The sequence below is a fragment of the Phascolarctos cinereus genome, unplaced genomic scaffold, assembly GCF_003287225.1.
Source record: "Phascolarctos cinereus isolate Bilbo 61053 unplaced genomic scaffold, phaCin_HiC Scaffold_2;HRSCAF=192, whole genome shotgun sequence".
In the NCBI taxonomy this organism is placed as follows: Eukaryota; Metazoa; Chordata; class Mammalia; order Diprotodontia; family Phascolarctidae; genus Phascolarctos; species Phascolarctos cinereus.
The window spans coordinates 284988753-285004015 of record NW_027555625.1 but is presented as its reverse complement, the minus strand read 5'-3'; the positions used below and the strand labels follow the sequence as shown (position 1 = coordinate 285004015).

Here is a 15263-nt window from a genome sequence, read left to right as displayed (position 1 = left end):
AAGGTTGAAGGAATTGTGGATGTTTAGCTAAGAGAAAGAACATGGGGGAATGGCATCAGTCTTCAAGTTTTTGAACTATTATGGTGCAGAATAGTGATTAGATTTGTTTGTTATGTGCCAAAGGCTGAAGGCAGAGCTAAGAGTAGTGGCTGGATGATGTATTTAGGTAGATTTTTTTTTTTTGGCTAGGCAATGGGATTAAGTGACTTGCCCAGGGTCACACAGCTAGTAAGTGTTATGTGTCTGAGGCTGGATTTGAACTCAGGTTCTCCTGAATCCAGGGCCAGTGCTTTATCCATTGTGCCACTTAGCCGTGCCTAGATTTTTTTAAAAAATAAACTTTTATTGATTTTTTTTTTACTTCACTAATATTTGTCCCTGTATCGCTCCCCATCATTTCTCCCAGAAAGCCATCCCATGTGATATATTTTTTTAAAGAAAAAAAAGAAAAAAGAGGAGGAAAAGCAGCAGAACTGATCAGTACATTGGAAAAATTCTGGAAACAGGTACAATATACCAATAGTCAATAAACATTTATTGAGCACTCTATGCCAGCCACTGTGCTAAGTGCTAAGAATACAAATATAAAAAAAAAGTCCCTGGTTTCAAGGAGTTTACAATCTAACGAAGGAAGACAACACACAAAGCTGAAAAGGAGTAGGGGAGATACTCAGAATGGAGAAATGGTGAAAAAGCCAATGTGTCCAAAATGAGTGTTGCCAGAGAAGCCAGAGAAGTCTAAAATGAATGTGGGGAGCAGCAGGAGGAAATGAGATGTCTGAGATGCCAGTCCTGTTCCCTTTCCTTAAATGGAGGAGTTTATGGCTTTAGCAAAGGGGTAGAGGGTACTGATGAGGTGTGAGTAACAAGGTTGGGATCTTTCAAGATGATGAGATTGCCTACTGATGAGTTTACTGGGGGCATGATGGAGAAGCCAAACAAGTAAAAAATGAGTGTAGATGGGTGGGAAATGATATTTCTGAGGACATACCTGTACCATATCCAAGGACTTTTCATCTCTGAAAAGGAATGGAGTGGGGAATGTCTTCTTGTGTCTTCTCCAACTACTGACCTGCCTGGCTTTAAGTCCTCACTAAAATCTCATCTTTTACAGGTAGCCTTTCTCAACCCCTCTTTTCCTGTATATAGCTTGTTTGTATACACTTGCTTACCTATTAGATTGTGAGCTCCTTGAGGGCAGAGATTTTTTTTTTTTGCCTTTTTGTAACCCCAAACACTCAGCACAATGCCTGGCACATAGTAGGTGCTTAATGTTTATTGATTCAGTATTATAGCTCTGTATTCATGTTTATTTTTCCTTATGGCACAGCAACATTCCATTCCATTCTGTACCACCACAACAAACCATTTTCAAATTGATGGCCATATGCTGTGTTCTAACTCTCTGCTTTTACAAAAAAAAGCTATGAATATTTTTGGGTTTATTGGGAATTTCTTAACAATGGGCCTACTTGGGGTATAAGTATAATAGTAGAATCTCTGTGTCAATGGCGATCTACAGTTCAGAGAGAAGTAATTTATATTTGACTTACGAAAAAAATCTTCATAGTGATTATAGCTCTCTGGAAGTGAATGGACTGTCATAAGAGGGAGTAGGGCCTCTCACGGGAAATCGTTAAGCACAAAGCAGATGACTATTTTGAGCAATAGTTAGAAGGTATTCTTGCTCAGAGAGGTTGTTCTCAGTGGCTTCTGTGCACCAATATTTTGGGTGGTTGGGACTGAGGGTGAGGAAAGACAGAACTATTCAACCCTTTTGCTTCTGTTTCTTCTACTAAGAAGATAGGAAAGGGCAAAATAAAAAATGTGTAAGGGAATTTACATTCAAGATAAATAAGGAGATGTGAAAGTACATTGTGGTTGATAAGTTCAGATAAATTTGTTTAGATGAACTATATTTTAGGGTACTGAAGGAACTGATAGTGTGATTGCTGAGTCATTGTTAGTGATAATTCAATTCGACAAACATTTCTTGGTATTTAACTGATCGTTGAATGATAACTTACAATGGCTCAGCGATCACATCTGCCAGTTCTCTAGAATAAAATATAAGCTCCTCAGTTTAGCTTTTAAAGCACACACAACTGGGCCTACCTTTCATCAGACATTCTCCCCTTCCACATACTGAAATCCATCCAAACCAGTCTTTTCTCTGTTTCTTATTGTTTTGCTTTGAGGGCGCAGGTATAGCTACAATATAAGGAAGGAGTTCCCTACCATTGAGTCACAGCAGACCTGAAGTCCTATCCTGGCTCTGGTCAGTGGCTTATAAATCCAAGAGAGTAGAACAGAAGGGGAATTCTCTGTTCCCGAGGCATTCAGTTCAGGCTTTGGAATCTTGCCTGAAAAGGTAGAGGTATCAGGGGCTCTGGTCACTGCCTTGATCAGCACTCATAGGTCTAAGATGATAGAGAAAACGCTCCTGGTGAAACATGAGCATTTGTGTTCAAGTCGTGAATCATGTCACCATGCTTATCAGGGTATCAAGGCAGCCATCTGGCTGCATAGTCCCAGATTTGAGCAGTGGTTTATGATTTAAGGGGAGATACTGGCCCTTATTTTCTCCAGAGAAGATTGGGAGAGGGAGGCTAGGAAGCAAACTGCCAATCCCTCTCAGCAGAGCTGCTGCTACCGGGAACTTTGGTCAGTAGCTTGTGAGCTAAAGAGAGGTACTTGTGACCCTTTCTTGGCTTGTTACCGAACCAACTGGTTTGATCAGATTTTATCAGGAAGAGATGATTCCAAGGGTCATCCTAGGAAGCTTTATTAATGGTGCATTGACATTCACAAGCACTGTCAGTGGGTAGGGTACAATGGTCCAGAGAGAAGCAACTCAATGGCTGAGGAACCTAAATGGGGACAGGGAAGAGAGAGAGACATAGACTGAGGGAGTTCTGTATAGGGGATTAGGTAATCCCTGTGGGGTGGGAAAACTGATCCCTGGGCATTAGCAAAGGGAGGGAGACCATCCTGCAGTCAAGGGACTGGCAGTGATTGCTCCACTGACTAGGTATTTGACTGGAATTTTTCTAGGATATTCTGTTTGACCATCTGGACAGGGATAGGGCATTCCCCTCACTTTCCAGGAGAGGATGAGACATCTCCACTTGAGCATCTGAGTGGTGGTAAGTCTTATCTGTATATGCAGACTAAGTGGAGGACCACTCAATGTTCTAACTTTGGATCATCTTGACAGTGATAGCCTTATGCCAAGAAGGAAAGTAGCTTATCAGAATACACAATCAAAGGAAGCCAAGGCATGGAGGATTTTTCTAGTCAACTAGTAAATTTCCACAGCTGCATCAGAAATCAGTTTCAAGATAAGCCCTACATGACAAAATTGAGTTTGAGAAACATCAAAAGATCACAAATATGTTGTCATATCAAAATACATTACCACTACACTTACATATGACACTCCATCTCCCAGCTGTTCTTTGCTTTGGCTGTTTGCTACACCTGGAATGTTTTCCCTCCTTACCTCCAACTCATAGACTTTTCTTCCTTTAAGGTGCTGCTCAGGCACCAGCTTCTGCATGAAGAAGCCTTTGCTGACCCCCACCCCCCCAACTTCTAGTGTTGTCCCTTTCAGGTTTCCTTGTGTTTTATTACTGCATGTGTGTGTATGTGAACACACACACACACACACACACACATATATACATATATATGTATATATATGTATATATATATACACACATTTAAGTACTTGTATTAACTTTATATTTTATTATTTATTTACTTTCGTTAACTTTATGCTGTATATACATATTTTTATCTTTTTGTCTTCCTCAGCTCATTGTGGGTAGAGATTGTTTTATTCTGTGTACTAAGATCCCCAGCATCTAGAATAGTTTCTGGTACATAACAGATGTTCAATAAATACTTGATTGATTCTCAGCACTTTAGACAGTAGTGTCAAAATTAAAGAGATCCCTGCAGACTGCATATTAACCACAAATTAACATTATGTTGTATTTTTATTTATTTGGTTAAACGTTTGGTTCTGGCAGCTCTCAAGAGTGAGTGTAACACTTTTACTCTAGGATATATAGTTCATCTGACTTAAATTCATAAAGGGCAGGTAGGTGTTTTCTTATTTCCCTCCTTGATTGTCAACTTCTTAAGCTTTTTTTTCTTCAAAAGAACATTGTGAATAGGAGAGCACCAGAGAGTTGGATAAGAGCAAATATCCTAATTAAAAAAATTAATTCATTTTAAACTTAAATACAAAATGAGAAAAAAAGAACATTTCTATGTACACAGCAGAAGAGAGGATTCAATACAAAACCTTTCAGTTTGTTTACTTTTTTCAGACTGCTTTTTTTGTTTAAAAACTATGTGAAAAATTGTTTTCAAAACTACCCAGCTTTTCTGTGTTTCTAAATTTTCTTTTTTATTTTTTTTCTCTCTCCCCACCCTTCCTTAGAGAAGGCTACAATTAAACAGTGATACACATGCACATATACACACATGTAACACCATACTATACATATTTCTGTTTGTCAGTTCTTTCTCTGGAGGTGGATAGTATCTTCCTTCACAGGTCCAGGTCTTCCCATTTTCCTAAAACCAGCTCATTTCTTACAGCCTAGTAGTATACTATCACAACCATATACTGCAACTTGTTTAGCCATTTCCTAATTGAAGGGCATCTATCATTTAGCCTATCTGTTTTAATTTTCATTTCTCTAATTAATAATTATTTATAGCATTTTTTCATATGAATATTTATAGTTTTGATTTCTTCATTGAAAAACTACCTGTTCATATCCTTTGACCATTTATAAATTGGAGAATGACTCGTATTCTTATATATTTGACAAAATTCTTTATGTAGTTGAGAAATGAGCCTTTATCTGAGAGACTGTCTATGAAAGTTTTCCCCCCAATTTTCTACTTTCCTTATAATCTTGGCTATATTGATTTTATTTGTACAATACATTTTTAGTTTAACACAATCAAAATTATCCATTTTATACCTCATGATGCTCTCTATCTCTTGTTTATTCGTAAGTTTGTTCTCCTATCCATGAGTCTGGTAGGTAATATGTTCCATGTTCTGCTAATTTTCCTGTGACATCTCCCTTTATGCCAAGGTCATGTATCCATTTTGACCTTATTTTGGTATGTGGTTTAAGACATTGTTCTATGCCCAATTTCTGCCAGACTGCTTTCCAGCTTTCCCAACCATTTAAAAAAATTAATGAATTCTTATCCCTAAAACTTAAATCTTTACATTTGTCAAACACAAGATTACCATAGTCCTTTGCTACTGTGTATTATATGTCTATTTCTGTTCTACTGATCTACCTTTCAATTTCTTAGCCAGTACCGGATAGTTCTGATATTTATTGCCTTAGTTTGAAATCTAGTACTGCTTATCCTGCTTCTTTTACATTTTTGTCATTAGTTTCTTTGAAATTCTTGACCTTTTGTTCTTTCAAATGAATTTTGCTGTTTTTCTAACTAGGTAAAATATATTTTTAAAAATAATTTAATTGGGCTGGCATCGAATAAATAGGTTAAACAAAATTGTCATTTTATGATATTGTCTTAGCTTACCCATGATCAATGAGTATTTCTCCAATTATTTAAATATTACTTTATTTGTACAAGGACTGTGTTATAACTATGTTCATGTAGTTCCTGGGTCTGTTTTGGAAGTTATATTCTCAGGTTGTGTCCTTTGTTCTCAAAGAATACCAATGACATCAGGAAGGTGATATCTTGACTTGCAAGGGAATTGGATTTAAGTGAGGCAGGGCTGTGCAAGGTCACCAGCTTCACTCTCTTCTCAGGAGCCATCTGGGTCCAGTGGCAAGAAATAGATCAGGACAACTGGAGATGGTCCCAGATGCAGTGGGAGACCTTGGCCCTTTTAAGCTGAGGTCTTTCCCAGATCTCAGTTTGTCTGAGGCAACACCCAATCGGTGATTAAGACTAGATAAGAAATGAGGCAAAAAAAAAAACCCAACTCAACAAAACACAACCCCCACCCCCAAAAAACCCAAAGCTCTCTTTTACCTAGTCAAAAGAAAGAAAGAAAGAAAGAAAATCAACCTGAGGGGAAGACCCTTAGGCTTTCTGGCCAAAATAGAAACAATTGCTGTTTAAACAGACTCTGAGCCATCAAACCCAAACAATGAGGCTTGGGCGGGGACCTAGTGTTGGCCAATCAGTGAGAGCCCCAGTCTACAGTTATTTTAAATGGTTTAAAACAATATTGAATGATATTGGTGACACATAGTTTCCTTGTTTGTCTCTTTTAATTAAATCTATTCCAGCTTTAACTTTGGAAAGCTTTTTTATTAATTTATTTTGATTTATTAACAGTCACTTCCATAAGCTTTTGAGTTTTAAATTTTTCTTCCCCTCCTTCCCCACCTCCCTTTCCAAGTCGGGTGCGCAATCTGAATAGGCTATCATGTACATTCCTGTTAAATATATTTTCACATTAGTCAAGATGTTGTAAGGAAGAATTAGAACCAAGAGGAGGAACCACCAGAAAGAGAAAACAAAACAAACAGAAGAAAAAAAAAAGCAAATAGTATGCTTCGATCTGCATTCAAACCGCGTGTTTTTTTTTGTTGGTTTTTTGGACATCAATAGCATTGTCCATCATGAGACCTTTGGAGATGGCTTAGATTCTTGCATTGCTGAGAAGGGCTAAGTCTATCAACGTTAGTCATTGCACAACATGGCTGTTACTGTGTACAATGTTCTCCTAGTTTTGCTCATTTCACTCAGCATCAGTCCATACAAGTCTTTCCAGGTTTTTCTGAAGTCCACCTGCTCATCATTTCTTATAGCACAATAGTATTCCATTACATTCATATACCACAACTTGTTCAGCCATTCCCCAGTTGATGGGCATCCCCTCAATTTCCAATTCTTTTTCTTTGTTACCACAAAAAGAGCTGCTATAAATATTATTGTACATGTGGGTCCTTTTCCCATTTGTATGATCTCTTTGGGATAACAGCCCTACAAGTGCTAATGCTGGGTCAAAGGGTTGCTTTTTTTTTTTTAACATAAGCTGAAGCATAATAAATTCTACTCCAGCCCTTTTTTTTTTAACTCTGTGTGTATGTCTCATTTTTTATTGTGTTTCTTGTAAGCAACATATTGTTGAATTCAGATTTTTAATCCATGCTGCTTTCCATTTCTGTTTTTATGGGTAAATTCATCCCATTCATATTCAGAGTTATAATTACTTGTTGTGTATTTCCCTCCATCCTATTTTTCCTCACTAACCTTCTTACCCTATTTATCCTATCCCTTCTCATGTGTTTATTTCTTTTTAAAAAATTTATTATTTATTTTAGGCAATTGGGATTAAGTGACTTGCTCAGGGTTACATAGCTAGTAAGTGTCACGTATTTGGTCTGAGGCTGGATTTGAACTCATGTCATCCTGACTTCTGCGCCAGTGCTGTTTAATTTATTTCTAACTACTACCTGGCCCTATTTCTTAATCGACCCACTAGTCTAAAAGTCTTTCCCTTATCCTCTCCCTAACCCTCCTAATTCTTAATCTACACACCCTTTTGAAAGTCCCTACTTTATCTTATCTTCAGCCCTCTTATTTCTTTAGAAATTTAGAAGACTTTTATAACTCTTTTAGATTATGTTTTTCCCTCTTTAACCCATTTCTGATGAGAGCAGGGTTCCAGCACCACCACTTGCTTCTTCTGTATCAGTTCTTCCTTTCACACCTTATTTGTATGAGATAATTGCTCATTTTTACCTCTCCCCATCCAGTTTTATTTTTTAGAACCACCCCATCATGCTCAGCTTAGCCCAAGCCTTTCTTTCAAACTACCCAAAATAATATTGACAGTCTTAGGCGTATTGATAGCATTTTCACATATAAGAAGTAAACAGCTTGACCTTGAGTCCCTTAAAATTGTTTTTTAAAATTTATCTTATGTTTCTCCTGGGATCTCTTTCAGGTGGTGATCAGTGGATTTTTTCTATTTCTGCTTTACCTTTTTGTTCAAGAACTTCAGGGCAACTTTCCTTAATAATTTCTTGCAATATTATATCAAGATTCTTTTTTTTAAAAATTGTAACTTTCAGGTAGTTCAACAATTCTTACATTGTCTCTTCCTCGATCTGTTCTCCAGATCAGTTTTCTAATGAGATGTTTCATATTCTCTTCTATTTTTTCATTCTTTTGATTTTATTAGTTCTTGGTGTCTTATAACATTGTTTGCTTCCCCTTGCCCAATTTAGTTTTCAAGGAATTATTTTCCTAAGTTTTTGGATCTCTTTTTCCAGTTGGTTAACTTTCTTTTCATAATTTTCTTGGATTGCTCTTTTTTCCTCCTCTTCCAAGAATTTTTTTTTTTTGGTGAGGCAGTTGGGGTTAAGTGACTTGCCCAGAGTCACACAGCTAGTGAGTGTTATGTGTCTGAGGCCAGATTTGAACTCAGGTCCTCCTGACTCCAGGACTGGTGCTCTATCTACTGTACCACCTAGCTGTTCCCCAAGAACTCTTTTTGGGCTTGTGACCATTTGACATTTCTCTTTGAAAAAGTAATGGCTTTTTTAAACTTCACTATCTTCCTCTGAATATGAACCCAGATCTTCTCTATCCCCATAGTAGCTGTCTGTGGTTGGGTGCTTTCTCCTTGGCTTACTCATTTTTATTTTATTCTATTTTTAAGCAGCTTATTATTATAATCAGGTTCTAGTCCCTGTGTGTGGAGAATGGTGCCTCAAGTCTCAGGTCCTTCTTACTGTTATTTTTTGAGCTCTGTCTAGGGCCCCACCTCAGGCACTCCCCCTACCCCTAAGCCATGGCTAGGGCCCCCAGCCACACTGTCCTACAAATGCTCTTGCTTCCTGCAGTCCCTCCTGGGCTATGAACTTCAGCTCTCCCTCTGCCCTGGAATCGAAATCAGGGACTCCATTCTCCTGCAAGTGCCCACAGCCAGCAGGGTCTCCTCCCCTCTGCTACCACATTCACCATTGTGCTCCTTTTTTCTTGCCAGAAGCCATAGCCTGGAACTGTGTCTGGTCAGCACAGCATCCCTTGACAGCAGAGGGTCCTTCAATTTTCCCCTCCTCAGCTGTCAGGACAACCCCTATACTGTCCATGAGGTGAAAGTTCCTGAGTCTAAGCCTGCCTCCAGACCCAGCTGCCCCTAGGGCTTCTTGTTTGTTGATTCAACAGTCTACCTGGAAGTGTTTGCACTTCATTTAGGTCAAACCTCCACCAGGGAAGTTGAATCTTTACTGAAGTCCTCTAAAGTAGTCTTAGGAGGACAATTGCTTTACCCCAACTTTTTTTTTTTTTGCTTTTCTACTTTCACTTTGGGGTGATGTTCTGTCTTTTTTGTAGAGGAAATTTGGAGAGCCTGGAGTTTTCTGACCTACTCTGCTATCTTCCCAGAATCCTCTCCTAAATATCCTGATTCTCAAAAGGGACAATGTATTTTGCTGTCAGTTAATACGCATTTATTAAATACTATGTCACCAAGTACTGTACAAATCATAGGCCTATGAGTTTCACTTCTACTCCTAGAAAAATTCCAGAATGTATCATGAAGATGGTTAGTGGGTATCATGAAGCACCAACAAAGAGCCAGCATGACTTCAGGAACAGATCATGCTGGCCTAGCCTCATATTCTTTTTATTTTATTTTATTTTATTTTTTTGCCTCATATTCTTTTTATTTTATTTTATTTTTTTAACAGCTAGAGACTGATAGATCAGGGGAATGCAGTAGACATGGTTTACTTGGATTTTAGCAAAGCAATTTAGTCTTTCATCCTATTTTAAGGAAAAGATGGAAAGATGTGGACTCAGCTGAGAATAAGGTAGTCTGGAACTGATTAAATGGCCAGGCGCAAAGAGAAATGTCACCTTGCAAGGAAGTCTCCAGTGGAGGGTGCCCCAAGAACCTTGCAGGGCTCAGTATTGTTAAATATTAGGCAGAATTGAATAAAACAAAATTTTAATTTTAAATTCTGAACTTAAACATCAAATAAAATGAGTATTTGCAGATAGAACGGAGAAAGGATTATACATGAAATCATATTATAGACAACAGCTTTTCCTTTTAAGTATGTAATAAACTATATCTGTATCTTTCAAAGCTGTTCTGTTTGTGTTTCCTGCTATCCTAAAAAATGCTTGAATAACTCTTTCCTTTTCTTTTTGGCAATCCAATCTCAAGCCCCCTTCTCCTCCCCACTTCCCTAACTGAAAAAAAAAAAAGAAAACCCTTGTGACAAAGATACATAGTCAAGCATAACAAATTACCACATTGGTCATGTCCAAAAACGTCCATCTCCTTGCACCTTGAGTCTGTCATCTTTCTATTAGGAGATGGATAGCTTGCAAGATAAAGTAATAAGATTAAATTGAATAAGGTTACATGTGAAGTCATATATTTGAGTTAAAAAAAATAAACATCTGAAGTGCAATGTGGGGAGGAGAAAGGCATGGCTGCATGGGGTTCATCTGAAAAATATTAGGGTGGTTTGTATGTACTGAAACGCAATATGTTAACAGTTGCAATAAGAGAAATGAGAAAGCTAATATTATTTTAGGCTTCATTAAAAGAATAGGTCCAGGCTGGAGATAAGTATCATTGTACTCTGCCCTGATCAGACCCCATCCAGAGTATTGTATTCAGTCCTGGGCTTGCTACATTATAGGAAAGACAGCAATGAACTGGAGAATGCACAACAAAGGAAAGGAACAGGAACTAGGACAGTAATAGGGCCTCAACTTAAGTTTCTATTATGATCAGTTGAAGGAAGTATGGATGTTAAATCTGAGTAGGATTTAGGTGGGTGTAGAATAACTATCTTTAAACACTTGAAAGGCAGTCACACAGAAAAGGAAATTTGTTTTGCTTGGGCCTAACAGGGCAGAGGTGGAAGGAATGAGTAGAAGTTGCCAAAGCACATTTAGTTTTGGTATCAGGAAAAACTTCATAACAGACTTACCTCCAAGAGGAATGTGTTACCTTGGGAGATAATGAGGTTGCCCTTCACTAGATGTCTTCTAATTAATGCCGGATGAACACTTGTCAGGTATAGTTGAGGTGGTTTTAGTTCAGGTATGGGTTGGATTTGAAGTCTTTTATTTTTTTAAAGCAACTTTGCAACTCTGAGGACCTATATTTCTCTTTCAGTTCTCAGATTCCTCTTTCTAGGCCTCAGTTTCCTCACGTAAGGTCCTTTCTAGTTCTAGATCTGGTGGCAATAGTCTTCTACCTTGCTATTTTATGACTACCTCCCAAATTGCTGGCAGATAGGAAAAAAAATCATTATTTGGCTTAGTTGTATACTACATATAAAAGTCACTGAGCATCATCTATGCTGCCAAATGCTTTGAAAGGGAGTAGAAAATAATTTTTCTAAAACTTTACACAAAAGTTTAAAAAAATTCATGTAGTTTTAGTTCAAATCAAATCTGGTAAACTTCTTTCCTTCCTTGCTATATTAACAGTAATATGTGTTTATATAGGAAGCAGGAAAAAACCAAGAAGGGTGATATATTGGGTTCAAATCCCACCTCTGACATATATTGGCTGAATAACTCTGGTCAAATCATATAACCTCTTTGTACCCTGGGCAACTTGCAAAGACTTTAAGTTGTAGAACAGTTGTTGCATTTGTAAACTTCTCTCACTAGGAATTCCCTACACTGATGAAGTCATAGGTCTAGATCCTTTCCTGCCAAGAAGTTTATATTTTCATTAAAGTATTTATTCTTTCACAATTTCTGTTTGGGCCTAATTTTCTGGGCTTCTGGTAGGACTGTGGTGCTGAGAAGACTTTTGAGAGTCCCTTGGACAGCAAGGAGATCAAATCAGTCAATATTTAAAGAAATTTATTCAAGCTATTCACTGGAAGGACAAATATTCAAGTTGAAGCTTAAATACTTTAACAGGACTCACTGGAAAAGATCCTGATGTTGGGAAAGATTGAAGACAAAAGGAGAAGGGAATGATAAAGGATGAGACAGATAGACAGTGTCATGGAAGCAACAAACATGAGCTTGGACAGACTTCAGATGATAGTGGGTCACGAAGAATTGGACATGAGTGTAACAACAATAAAAAAAATCTAGTTGATTACTTTTTTAAAAACCAACAAAATTTTAAGAAATTTTTTTTGAGAAAAACTTATAGATTTACCCAAATGAAATACATGAAAGTCATTCCATGAACTAAAGGAACAAATCTAACAGAACAAAACAAAATTTTCAGAGACTTTATTACAGTAGCTACATTTGGATATAGTGAAATTACTAGCATTTTTTAATTCTATACTGTTTATTTCCATTTGTCAGTAAAGATTTTTAAGTTAATTTTTTGGGATATGAAGTCTAGAATGATGTTTTACATCAATACCTTAATGTGAATTATGGGTTACTTTAAAGCTTCTTTATTTTGGAACATTACCTTGGGGTACAGGCTATAAGATACAATCCCTGGATGTGAGTTTTTACTTTACTCTATGTCTCCTATTAGGAAATCCCAATGGTCTTGTAATTTTTTCATAAGTTAATATAGTTATGATTATGTGATAAGAATATGCATTTGAGAATATTTAGTTAGAGTTGTTAACAAATCTTTAAAATATCAACTTCCTAAAGTCAGGCTCTAAAAGAATATGACTCTTCATGTCAGAAAATACAACAATATGCTTGAAAAGTGATATAGTAGACACAGGGCAAGCATAAAATTAGGAATACCTGGATTCAAGATCTATCTCTGACACATAGGAACTGTATGACCATTGGCAATTCTAAGTGGCCCAGACAAGACTATGAGTTACTTATCTACATCAGTAGAAAAAGCTTCCTATATCAAATCACAAGTCTGTCCCATATGCTGTATATAAACATATTAACTAAGATCATATAAAGTACTTTGCAAACTTACAGCAACATAAATGTTAGCTATTATTATATATGTATGCAGATGTATGTATACACATATAAATCATATATAGGCATAAATACCTGTGCTTGCTGACTGTTAGATGTGTTGCTCAGTACTAAATATTATTAAAACTCAATATTGAATAATAACATAACAAACTAAAATTGCTTAGTAACTACATGCAGTTAAATGAATTAATTTAAACCTCATAAAGTATAGTAGCTTTTTAGTCACTCCCTTCTAACGGCCTATCGGGATTCTTTGTCAATTCATTCTCGTTTACTTTTCCCTCTTAACTATGGTTATAGTTAGTATATATTCTGTTCTTCTGGTTTTGATTTTTAAATTTTGCTTATTTCCTAAATGACATTACAGATTTCTTTGTATTTCTTATGCTTGTCCATCTTGATGGCATTATAGTATACTAATTACATCAACGTACCACAATTTATTTAACCCTCCCTCTATTACTGGACACTTAAGATTGCTTCCAGTTTTTTTTTTGCAATCACATACAATGATGCCATGAAAATCTCTGCTGTGTATTTTTTATACTTAAAACTATAGATTTCATTGCATGCGCCCATTTGAAAAAAAGAAAAGAGATCAAATTGATACAAGTCAGAAGCCCTTAGATTACAGCTATCATAATAGATGTGTGAGTCCTTTGATACTTCTTTACTGAAGAACCCTTTATAAAAATAGAATTTGCATCACAGGAATATAGATTGCAAGGCCAATACAAATAGCTCAGACACAAAAATACTCATTTAAATTATTTTTATTTACACATGATGCCTTTTCTGTCATTATTTTTGGAAGATGTTCAGTTTATAAATAGCACAGTACATGCAGTAGGACCCTGACCATGAAAAAAAAGTACAACTTTTATTTAACGGAGACCAAAAATTTATCCCATACAAAGTGCTTACCAAAAAAACCTTGTGACACATTTACACCTTAATACTTAACCAAATAAATACTAAGAAATGCAATATTTATAAATAGATCATTCAAAATAGCCCTCTTCCAATTCTCTTCTTCAAGCTAGCAGTTAGTATTTTGATTAAGCAAATGAACAACAGCTTCATTATTACATACTTAGGGCAGGTCACATAGCATCAAAGTGAAACCGATGAGCTTCCTGGCGTTTTTCTCTGTCATCTGCTTTCTGAAAAATAAAAGTTTGTAGAAATTTTTGATTTCAGTGCACATTCTGGTATCTTCCAAACATGTTAATTATAAGTCTGAGAAAAGAATTTGTTTTTCTTTCTCATTTTTGGCATCCTCATCATTAATGACTAATCGATGAGTTTATATTACAATAATCTCAAAATCACTGTAGGTCATGGTTATCCGTTTTACTATTAATGATAGCAAGTGAGGATTTTAAACTGCTTCCTTAGGAAATATTTTAAGTACTTACATAATACAAATAAGTTACTAAATTAATTTAACAAATAACATTTGAACTTTTTACATGTTCTTAATTTTAAAGCAGAGGTGAATACGCAACACAATGAATGAATCGGTGATATATATATATATATATACACCTCTTGAATCATTTCTTAAATCAACTTAATTTTAACTTAAATTAACTTAAAATTCATGTTAAGAAATTAAACTGGGCAAATATATAGCCCTTTAATCATTGTTTGGTTAAATGATAAGTAGACATATACCTGTGAGTATGTTTTAAATCTATGATTTTCTGACATGTCATTACTGTGGGATGTGTATGCTGGTAATCAGGTATCTTAAGAGATTCATATATTTGTTATTATTATTATTATTGTTGTTGTTGTAGAAGTTTGATGGTCCTATATAATATTTCAGACCATTTGCTTTCTGCTACATTAGAAAACAAGACAAGTTAAAGATGGGCTGTCAGCCTGAGTCTTATCAGTCAAATTAAATCTCAATCTCATGTTACTTGAATACAGGTTAACATTTCAGACACTTAGGGGAATGATAATATTTAGGAAATTGAGTGTATGAAACCTAATCAGCATCATGACTATATCCTATGTTTTCCCTGGAATAATGAAAAAGTTATGTTAAGTAAAAAAAATTTTAATTTAAATGGACAACAGTGATTACAGTTAGGTCAGATATTAACTTTCATTGCTTGCTTTCTCAGGTGGAGAAGATGAATAGAATGGGAGCCAAAAAATGAAAACTCTCTGTGTAATCTTAAGCTTGCATAAACTTGTAAAACACACTAATAAAGAATTCACTGGTGAGCTTGAGTTTTCCCTTTATGTGAAATTGAGCATAAAAATCCTCTTTCCTGTCCTTCCCCACTTTAGAAAAAAATTTTTTCAGCTGA

The 15263-nt window shown here is 36.1% G+C and overlaps 1 protein-coding gene and 1 long non-coding RNA gene across 3 annotated transcripts in view; one reads left to right on the top strand and one right to left on the bottom strand.

Moving 5' to 3' along the window:
• The first annotated feature begins 388 nt into the window (after positions 1-388).
• LOC110207347 (uncharacterized) lies at positions 389-15153 on the top strand. Its single transcript, XR_013484755.1, has 3 exons — positions 389-506; positions 3055-3146; positions 15075-15153. It is a non-coding gene; the product is annotated as an uncharacterized LOC110207347 (long non-coding RNA).
• ITFG1 (integrin alpha FG-GAP repeat containing 1) overlaps positions 13697-15263 on the bottom strand; it is a 227548-nt gene continuing 225981 nt past the window's right edge. For both annotated transcript variants that reach the window (XM_020985105.2, XM_020985106.2), the window contains one exon: positions 13697-14102. In XM_020985105.2, coding sequence (XP_020840764.1) covers positions 14043-14102 — 60 coding nt within the window. In that variant the 3' untranslated portion in view covers positions 13697-14042. The remainder of the gene's footprint in view (positions 14103-15263) is intronic.